The sequence below is a fragment of the Benincasa hispida genome, chromosome 3 (genome assembly GCF_027475165.1).
Source record: "Benincasa hispida cultivar pf3 chromosome 3, pf3_genome.v1.1, whole genome shotgun sequence".
Classification (NCBI taxonomy): domain Eukaryota; kingdom Viridiplantae; phylum Streptophyta; class Magnoliopsida; order Cucurbitales; family Cucurbitaceae; genus Benincasa; species Benincasa hispida.
In genome coordinates this window covers 37,511,707-37,523,303 of record NC_143480.1, presented here as the reverse complement: position 1 = coordinate 37,523,303, position 11,597 = coordinate 37,511,707, and the positions used below count along the sequence as shown (strand labels likewise).

The window sequence follows — 11,597 nt, the reverse complement described above, 5'->3', positions numbered from 1 at the left end:
ACCACACACAAGAAGCAAAATATATTTGAATGAAAAAGTTTCTAGTGGTTTCCAAACACCTTACTTTCTTTATTTACTCTATAAATTTTTGTCTACGTAAATGTTAATAGATGTAGATCTCAAGTTAATGTTAGTCTACTTTATTTTTAAAAGTATGTTGACGTTTCATTAGTATAAAATTTTCCAATTTGAAGTGGTAGTAACCACAGCCACAGGCAGTAGGGGATTTTTTACATCATCATCATAATCATGTATTACATGTGGAGGCTCATCACTTCGTAACCAATAACAACGAGCTGTGGCCAAATGTGTTAAAAAGACACCCACTGCCTATTTTCTTACCACGTGACAGCACCTCATTCAATTATAACCCCTTTTTTTCTCTCTTTATGAAAATATATACAAACTCAAATTTTCAATCGAACTTATGAAAATTGCATGCGTGTCTTTAAGTTTCTTTTTTTAATTTTTAATTTTTTTATTTTTTAAATCACGCATATAAAAATATTTTTTCGAGTCCAATCAACATCCTGTTATCATGTATCAATCAGCAAGTATGTTAATTTTTCAAATAAATGCGCAAGCTATTAGACCTCAATCAATAAATATATTAAATTTTAGGATAACAACACATGACCTTGATAAAAGTTATAAATTTCATTTTTATGCAGCTTTACTATTATTTTCAAAAATGTCCAAATGATTTCTTAATTACAGGTCCAATTACCTTTTTATCTCCCGCCTATAATTAATTATACATATTTTTAAAAAAGAAACTAAAAAATTCCCTCAATGCACATGCAAGATTTAATTCAACCAATTTTTTTTTTTCAAAGTTGTCAATCATTCTCTCTCTATCTCCCGTCTCTTCACCTTCTCTGACTACTTATATATTATATGTATAATATGATATAAATAAAATTTATGATATATATTATGATTTATATTGAACAATAAGCCAATATGAGATTTATACACTGTGGTATATTTCATATATTAGTTTATGCTATAATTTATGTCAAACATTGAATCAATCTCTAATTTATAAACGGTAGTATATTTCATATATTGATTAAAATATTTTAAATACCTAATAAAATGTTCTAAGATATATTTAAAATAACCATAAATCCATTAGAAAAATCAATAAGTTGATACGTAAAACTAACTTAAATAAAAAATAAAATTTGATCAAATGCATTTCCTCTCTAATTAACCAAAGAAATAAAATCTCAATAAATAAATACATTTTAACTCTCCAATTAAACAAAATAACAAAATCTTAACAAATAAATATATTTTCTCTCTCCAACATTAAAAATGCTTCGTCAATATAGAAAAATTCCCCCAGTGTCAAATTTCTCTCCCGCCATCCATCACATTCAAGAATATTCTAATCTCAAAAATTCATTAAATCTTATATACGAAAAAAAAAAAATGGACATTTATGAAAATAAAATTTGAAAAGGAATTAAATTTAAATTTTCCGGTACATCGTCTACCTATTAGACACCCCTCAGCGAGAACCTTAAATTTGAAATACATCAGTAGGCTATGAAGCACTAATTCAGTACATAAATTTTCGATTTCCATTATGATGATATACTATAAGGTTTTACTCCTATTCCAATTTTTCCCTACATTAACATATTATCACGCATCAACGAACAATATATTAAACTTTTGAAGAAATCAACAAGCTATCATATATCGATCAACAATACATCACTTAGCAATAATACTAATTTTTGAAGTACGTCAGTAAACTATCATATATCAATTGATGTATTAAACTTTTTGTTTCCATTGACTCGATATTCTCTGAGGTTTTACTCTTGTTAAGACTTTGCTCAACTTTTGATTTTCGTCGACGGGATATTTCTCAACTTTTAATTGTGTCTTGCTTATGTTGACAAAAATTTCTCCAATATTGAATATATGAGTAGACTATAGGCATCAATAAACAAAAATATTAAAATTTGAAGTACATCAGTAACGCTATCACACATAAATCACATTCATTTTTAATAAGTTGTCAGTCATCAATCAACATTCATTTTCAAATATATAAATATGTGTACTTGGTTGCTCTCCATCTGTGTCGATTTCCTTTAGAACATTCTCCTTTTGCAAATTTAAAAAGTTGAAACTATGGAACTAATTTTTGTAACATCATATTTTGTTATTGGTTCGACCGATCCTTTAAATTAAGAGAATGAATGAAAAGTTTTCATATTTTGTATTAAATGATACTTCGATTCTATTAAAATAAGGTTGAAAACAAATTTATTTGAAGATAGAGTTTGTTGATATTTAAATTTTATCGATATATCTATCAACTTGAAATTCTAATATCTTGAGTGACTAATTGATAATGATGAAAGAAAAAACAATAAAATTGGTTAACTAATAAAACTTTCCAACAACCAAAAACTAACCAATTTTGAAGCAAATTGTATTGAAATTTGCAAAGTGGATGAGAGAGAACTGTAAAGAGTTTTGAAGTTCACCCTCTCTGTCTCTCCATTTAATATTAAACTTTTATGAATGGTTTATATACTATTTTAGTCTTTATATTTTTAATGTTTGTTTATTTTGGTATTTATACTTTTAAAATATTCATTTTAGTCAATGTATTTTTAATTTTGATTCATTTTGGTCTATATATTTTCAAAAAGTGACCATTTTGGACTCTTAATTAAAATAGTTATTTTTTAAAGTTCAAGTATCAAAATGAACAAAAACCGAAAGTATAAGGACTAAAATGAATATTTTGAAAGTATAAAGATCAAAATAAATCAATGTTAAAAGTATAGAGAACAAAAAGAACATTTAAAATTACAATGACTAAAATAACAAAAAGCCAAAATTAGTATTTAAATTTTAATTAATTAACTAATTAAAAAGCAAAGGAAGATTTGATCTTCCGACATGTTGACTAGGTCAAAACGAGGAGGCCCATATGCCCTTGGATTTGATAAGGCCTATGTAAACATTATTCAAATCTCATATATATTTTTTTAATATACTTTCTATATTTATATATATTTCTGATATTCAGATATGGGAAGGAAGCAGGCAATAAATAATTAATTATTTTTCGAGAAATTTTGTTGTTGGAGGGAAAAAAAATAGTAATTTTAAGTTGAGAGATACCCATCAAAGATCTTAATCTACTAGAATATCTCTTCTCCAAATGTTTGAAAATATCATAAAAATATTAAAATGTACTCCTGTTAAGTATGTCCTAAATTAAATATCTTTTTTACTTTTACGGTGGTGTAGTATAATAACGATGGTCGATAGGATATTATAGAATCTTAATCCAAATAAATTGTCAAAATTAGCTTAACTCAATGGAAATTGACGCATACACTTTCTTTTGAGGTTGGAGATTCAAATATGCACTTTTCTTATAGTGGCATAAAAAAAAAATAATAAACTCAAGCAATCAAATATTTATTTTTGATATCTACATTCATCATTTTTAAATAATTTAATTTTTTTTAAAGAAATCAAATATCAAATACTAATTAGAACGATCTATCTCTTCTGTTTTGTTGGGTTCAATAATTATAAAGATTAAAGATTAAAATTTTAGAAAAGAAATATATGTTAAGTTAAATGTGGAACTAAACTCAATTGGGCAGAATTTGAATAACCTAACAACAAAATCATATAAATTATAAATAAATAAAACAATATTCATTTAACCTTTTAAGCATCTTTTGGAACTTAGAAAGGCCATGTTTTAAACATTTGGCATTTCATCAATGGGCAACTATGCACTCAAATGAGAATTTATATTAATTTACAAAAAAAAAAAAGGAAAAAGAAAAAGAAAAAGAAAGAGAATCTATTAAACCTAGCATTTAAAATTTATTATTATTGTTTTTTTTTTAAAAAAAAAAAATCCCAATTGGGCTTCTGTTGTTAGCATGAGCTTTATACACATGGCTGAATTGCTGCCAATAATAAATAAAAGAAAAAGTTCCTTGTCTTTTTCACCAACATTTTAGTCATTGGAAGTATTATTCAATGCATGTATATGTATATATGTGTGTGCATAAAAGAAAACCTTACATTTTCACTTAAATTGCAAAAAATAAAAAATAAAAAATAAATGTTTTTTTTTTCAAATTTAACTTTATATATTTATGATGTATTACCCCTTTCTTGAAAAAAAAGAAAAAAAGAAAAAAAGAAAAACCTTCTAGACCAACCTAAAATGATAATTCCATGTAAAAAGTATCTTTTTAGGGTTCAATATATTTCTTGAAGTTTTAAATGGTTATTCAAGTCAAATTGTCATCAATTGTTTGAAAGAAAATAAAATTGCATGACAAATTTGAAAAAGGTGATGTGAGCTAAGCTACATCCATATATCAATTCATATTTTCTTGTAAATGATTTATTAGAGGGACAATTATTTAAACATTTTCAAAAATATTGGACTTAAATGATTGTACTTTAAATTAAACTTTAGAAAGAAAAAAAACCTTGATAATCATTATTGTCTAGTATATTAACTAAGTTAGTTTACATGTGAATTGTCATCTCTTTTTTTAATTTGTTATTTCTATTTATGATAAATTGACTCCAAAATTATTTTGAAACTTTTGAGATTAAATTGAGATAATTTATACCTCGTTCTTAATTTTTAGTTTTTCAAGGTTTTTATTTATTATGATGTTCACTTTTCTTAAATAAATATTTGAATTCTTACCTAAATTTCAAAATAATAATAATAATAATAATAACTATTTCCTTTAGTTATTAAAATATAGCTTAGTTAGTTAATACATAGATAGAAAGTAAATAATATATCAAACCCAAAACTAACAACCAAGGTCTTAGCTCTCTCGAGGGTGAGGAAAATAACACTGAAGGAAATATCTCTTTTCAAGACCTTGGAGAGGAAGTCAAAGCTATTAGATTATGGACAATTTTATATTCCTCTCTAGGGATTTTACAAAAAGAAGAAACATTTGCAAACTTAGGAAGAAACAAAGCCTCTTCCACAAATAAATAGATAAACAAACCTCAAACAAATTAGAGACTTTACAATTCAAGAAATTGATGACTTCGTCCAATGAGTCAGACTCAACTATGAATAGGGGATTTTGGCTATTCCACATCTCTCTTGTCTTCAATAGGCCCTCGACAACGACTTAGCTTCTAAGACTTTTACCGACCTAAAATCACCACTAATTAGGCATCAATTCATTCCAATCTCGAATAACCCAACCAATTCCACTACGCTGGGAGCTCTCCAACCGAGTGGCATCAACGTTAAGCTTCCAAAACCCCTTCTCTGGTGCCTTCCAACAACCATAGACGAACTTTGAGTCGGCAACCTTCTATCAAAAGACTCAGACCAGGAGGATAATGTTACGGTAACTCCAAATGCCATTCATTAGCATCATATTTTTACTCAAATCCTCTTTACTGTTATCTCTTTGCAAGCAGTCCCAGTAGTCCAATGAAGACCATCTACCCCTACCCATCAAATATTCTTTAACAACTTACACTGTCACAATAAATGGAAGCTTGTCTCCTAATCTGTGACATGCTTATAAGCTTGATTTTTAAAAGCGAAAAGATTATCAAATGAGTCCTTATTATTTTAAAAATTTATACGTATTTTTTCAATATAGCTAGTAATTTCTCAAACTTATAAAGAAAAAAAATTCTACAAATTTATCAATAATTTTATAAGAGAACAAAAAATATTGATACGCCTAAATCATACCTGATGAAGAAAAGTTATACCAATAAGAACGAAAAAGGTGATGAGAAAGATGGATGTTGATTGAAGAATGTTATTTAAAAAATGACTTCAGCTTTTTTTTCACCTGAAAAATTCACCTCTTATTTATTTATTTATTTAAAAAAAAAATCAACTTGAACTGTAATATAATTTTTGTTTTTAATTAAACAACATCTAATCTTTCAGTTGATGGTTTTTAACATTCATTTGATAACAACGGTAAATTTATAATTTAGGAAAGAGATGACCTGTAAAACAAAGAAAAAAAGTTCCGATGTTAAAGTTAGAAATCATAATTTACTATAAGAAAACATCCCTTTTCTGACGATTCAAATCACCGGGAAATGGTAAAAAAAACACATTGAGAAATCCACTCTTGATGACAAACTAGTCGTCGAGAGTTTGGTTGGGATATATCCATCGGGAGTACAACTCCCGGCGTGGCAACACACACCGTCGAGAGTTTGTACAGACATCGAGAGTTTGGTACTCCCGACACATGTATAGACATCGTCAAGAGTTCAATTTTAGAAATTCAAAATCTGAATTTGAACTCTTGATGGCTTACCAGTCGTTGGGAGATAAAAAAAATTTCGACGTTTTTCGTCGGGAGATAGTCATTTTTTTAATTTTTAATTTTATTTAATTTTAATTTGATTTGAATAACCTAAAATATAAAACATTATTAAGCAACTTAAAAATATTCACATAACAAACAAAACAAACTAAGAAAGTCGATAGTATTCTTTATTATACAAAAGAGAGAAAAATTGGCAAAATGGTCTACAAAAGAAATATGTCTTCACAAATACATAGAAGAAAGAATTCTCAACGTCTCCAACACATGATCCCCAACACATCATCTCCAATAATATTTCTAACATCATCTCTAAACATCCTACAAAACAAACAAAAGCCATAAAGTAAATCCTACAAATTCTACAAAACAAAGAAAATCCTACAATCCTACAAAATAAAGAGTAACAATCTTACAAAACAAAGAAAATCAACATAATTCCAAGACTACATGTTCTTAACCTGAAATCTCCACAAACACACAAAGACCACAAGTTAAACTAAAAAAGAATAACTAATCTCAACCCATCCCAAACAACATTCAAAATTCATAAACTTTCACAATCAAACACTACAAAACAAAGAAAATGAACACACTTCCACGACTATATATTTTCAACCTGAAACCTCCACAAACACACAAGTTGAACTCTAAAAGAAACAAAAAATTCATAAATTCATAAAACTTCCACGAATATTCAAAATTCATAAACTTCCACAAACAAACAAAAAACTTCAAGTTAAACTCCAAAAACAAGTATAATTAATCTCCCCATCGCACACAACATTCAAAATTCATAAACTTCCACAAACAAACAAACAATTCCAAATTGAACTCCAAAACAAGTATAACCAATCTCAACCCACCCCACACAACATTCAAATTTCATAAACAACCATAAACATACAAATTTCCTAATTCATGCAATTTTCGCTTAGCTTCATAAAAGGAAGTACGTAGTGGTGCCAGCTAGAAACGCTGCTTTTAACAATTCTAACAACATGTCAAACAATTTGTTACTCTAGCTGTTTAAAACTTTGAAATGTATCAACTTCACTAAAATGTTCAAGAATGAAAATTGCAAATAACCAGGGTATAGTTCATTACGTGCTTTAGCCATTAAATCCTCAAATAAGTTTGTGGTATCTCTTTCTTGACCATTAGAGGACATTTCCTTCTCGATCCCTTCTTCATTTGTGTCTTCATTTTCAATTGGAACTTGTAGATTGTTTATAAGATTCAACATTTCATTTTCTTCAACAACATTATACTCTATGTTAGTTTCTTCATCATTATGTATTGAATAAGTTGTATGTCTTTCAAAACTTCTAGATAAGTTGACTGACTTTTCGTGGTATACCCATTCATAATATGAGGGGGATATTCCATATGTTAATAAATGTCGCTCCACAACCTTTAATGACTCCTACATTGAATTCATATAATTCTTGTATGGGCATATTGTTCGTCTAGAATTATTAACATGAAACTTAGCCACATCTAAAAATTGAGATACTCCTTCTCTATACTCGACCGACAACATATTTCTAAGTTTGATTCATTCTTTAGTCATCCTTAAAAATAAACCTTTTTTTACTCGACTTGTAATCCAAAACAAATTATGACCTGTGTTCTGTACATAATGAATGGTGGTTAATTTTTAGAGGCTTACATATACTCATAAAACGAAATTGAGGTTTTCACTGAATAGAATAAAAGAATATACAATAACATTTTTAAAAAAAAAAAACCCATAAAAAAGGGACCCCAAACTACAAATCCAATCTAACAAAATCAAACTATGATCATAATCACAAAAAGACCCAATTATTAAAGTGATACTATGTGTTGTTCATCCACATATTAATGTTTCCACTGATATTTTCAGAAATGGAAGAATTATAAATCCAATCTAACAAAATCATTCTTGTACAAATATCAATTCATTCCCATGAATGTTTTCACATATATTTTCATAAAATCAAGACATTTTAATCTTACATTAGGGCTCAATAAAATGAAAAATAGAGCAATCAGAAGTCACTACCTTAACTAACATTCTTCTAAACAGTGAAGTTGGTAAATAAATCAAGCATTTAAGGTCTAATTAAAAAAATGGAGAAAGGCTTACCAGATGACGAACAAACGGATGAACGAACGACTTAACGACAGACGAATGATCGACTTACCGCTGGAAGATGGACAAATGGACGAACGACGAAAGATGAAAGACGGACAAACAAATCGTGGCATTGTTCTTTGGTCTGCTAGGGTTAAAGATGAAGAAGGTAGATCTGGATATGCCTTATTCGATTTGGGGTTTTAAAACTCATCTCCTGATGGCTATCGTGAGTTGTCGGGAGTTCCTACAAAACTCCCAACAAATTACTTAAATCGTTGGGAGTTTGGTCAGCTTCCATCTCTCGAACTCTCGACGCCTGTTGTCTATTTGTTGGGAGTTTGGACCTATCTCCCGATGACTTATATATGGCGTTGGGAGTTTTAGATCCTCTCTCCCAACGATATATCTCCCGACAATTATTTTAGGCATCGGGAGAGCCTCTTTTTCTTGTAGTGATTGTAGAATAAAGAAGAAGTAAGAAATTTAAGTTATCTCATGTGGAACCATAATAATGGTGTAATTATAATAGATTTAAAATAGTGTTTCTTAAACATCTTAGGATTAAGATATCGGTTTTTTCTAATCCCAAGTAAGCTATATCAAATCTTTTCTTATCTCATTTCATTTTATCTTGATTTCTGGCTTTATTTTGTCAATCCAAAATTCACCCATCAACATCTCATATATATTAATGGCAACTTAAATCTTAATATAGTTGATTAACACAATTATTCAAATAGATACAGATTAACATTGATAGAGATAATTTAACCCACAAAAGCCTAATCAAAATTTTAAAAATGATAAATGGCAAAACTGCCTCTAAAGTATGGTGATAGTTGCAATTACACACTCTCAAACTTTCAGCCGCAAAAATTGAACCCTCAAATTTCTATAAATGTTAAATTAGACCCTCAAACTTATAAAAGTTATAGAAATTGGGCCTAAAAATGATAAAAACCGAATCCTCAATCTTAAATTATTGTTACAATTTTTACAATTATGTAAGTTTGAAAGTCAAATTTTAACATTTCTATAAGTTTGATGACTTGATTTTTATAATTGAAAATTAGATAATATAATTACAATCATATTTTCGGTAATTTTTGCAATTTGACCTTTAAAAAACACATAAATAACAAATTGAAATTTAACTCAAACTACACCTTTCAAATCTATAATTTAATCAAGATATTATTTTATCATTTTCTCATTAGCACTGCAACACTCGGAAAGAAAATTTGAATTTACTAATAAAAACCAACTATCTCACACTTCTGCCTTGCCCCTCTCTCTCTCTCCCTTTCTCTCCTCCGCCCATCTCTCCGGCGACGCACCGCCATGGCCACCGCCGAAGCTCCATTCGCCGCACTACCTGCAGAAGAAGACTACATTGACATGGAACTCACCTCTTCCCCATCTTCCAACTCATTCTGCTATTCCATTAGATCCCCCACGCCACCGTCCCCGCCGGCGGCGTCAGCGGCGAGAGATTTCGAGTTCCAATTCCAAATGACATCATTTTCCGACGAAACAGAAGCGATAACTTCGCCGGCCGACGATCTGTTCTACAAAGGAAAATTACTCCCCCTCCACCTCCCTCCTCGTTTGCAAATGGTCCAAAAGCTTCTCCATAGCCCCAAATCCCAAGACCCATCAAGAAAAACCGAATCTTTTTCAGAAAATTTCGAGATGCCTTTCATCACCATTAAAGCTCCACCTCACGAGTCGTGCAATGTCTCACCCAGTGAGTCGTGCAGAGCGAGTTGTGAGCTGAACCCAGATGATTATTTATTGGGATTTAGAGGGGAAATTATTAAGGATTTTGTTGTTGGTAGAGACCCACCAAGAACAAAATCATGGTCAAAGAAAGTGAAGCAATTGAAGCAATCTTCACAAGCTTATTTCAAAGCATTATTTGGGAAATCTGCTTGCTCTACTTCTACTAACAACAAATCCTCTGTTAACTCTGTTTTCAATGAAGAATCACAGAGCATTTTTGAGAGCGAGAGAAGTTCAGGAAAGTTCATTAAAGTTTCCAAAAAAGCCCCTTTTGGTAGAATTGATTACAACAAATGGCAGATTCCAAATAATGCTTTAGAGAAAGAAAAAGCTGAGGAATTTTATGGTGGAATTTTGAATATTAACAATCACAGAAGGTCATTTTCAGGGGCAATCCAGAGAACTTCATCCTCTTCAACTAATAATAACAGCAACAACAACAAATCTTCTTCTTCTTGTTCATCTTGTTCTTCAACTTCTTCTTCAGGTTCTTCATCTTTGTCTTCATCATTTTCTTTTAGTTCAAATGGGTTCTGTGATCTGCAATCATTTAAGAGAAGCATCAGTTCCAATTCGGAGAGAGAGAACTCCATTGAAGGGGCGATTGCTCACTGTAAACAATCCCAAAAGCTGATTGATAATTCGAAGAAAAATGAAAGTGAAACTCAACCACAAACTTGTTCTAAGGTTTTGCCTTGTGGGGATCAGAAAAGTTCACAACTTTGCAGGATTTGATGATGCTTCAATATGGATATCCTGTTTTTTTCTTTCTTTCTTTTTTTAATGGAGGGTCTTCTGAGTTTGATTGTGGATTTGAAGTAGCTGAGAAAGTTAAAGAAGCTCAACAATGGAGATTCAGCTTTAGGATGATGATGAAGAAGAAGAAGAAGAAGAAGATTGATTTAAAATTATATTATCGTAACTAGGCTGTTCAAAATCATTCAATATGCCATTTTCTTCTTCTTCTTCTGTTCTTTCTTTCTGTATAAAATTGTATAGTTGTTTGAGTCCTCAATCAAACAGCTCTTGGTTTGATTAATATTTTTTTTTCCTTTTTGGGTGAATGCTGTAAGCTGTTAGATTCAGCTGATTTATTTCCAAACATTTCTTCCTCAATGAATGATTGTTAGATTATTAATTACTGTCTTAAAACATCTATTATATATATAGTTTTCTTTGAAAAACACACTACTTATGATTTGATACTGTTGCAAAATGTTTTTTTTTTTTTGCAAGAAATTAAAATCATTTTATACCATATCACTAGTGAGTTTGAAATCAAATTGAACTAGCATAGAAGTTTCAACAAGTTTTGAATGATTAACTATGTAAGGTTGGAACACTAT

The 11,597-nt window shown here is 29.6% G+C and overlaps 1 protein-coding gene across 1 annotated transcript; it reads left to right on the top strand.

Moving 5' to 3' along the window:
- The first annotated feature begins 9,689 nt into the window (after positions 1 to 9,689).
- LOC120074206 (putative membrane-associated kinase regulator 4) lies at positions 9,690 to 11,389 on the top strand. The gene has a single exon (XM_039027257.2). It carries the CDS (start codon positions 9,811 to 9,813, stop codon positions 10,984 to 10,986), a length of 1,176 nt encoding a protein of 391 aa, XP_038883185.2. The 5' UTR covers positions 9,690 to 9,810; the 3' UTR covers positions 10,987 to 11,389.
- Positions 11,390 to 11,597: the final 208 nt, after the last annotated feature.

What these genes read in the sequence shown, in the direction of transcription:
- LOC120074206 (XM_039027257.2), top strand. Translation starts at nt 9,811, where the DNA reads ATGGCCACCGCCGAAGCTCCATTCGCCGCACTACCTGCAGAAGAAGAC.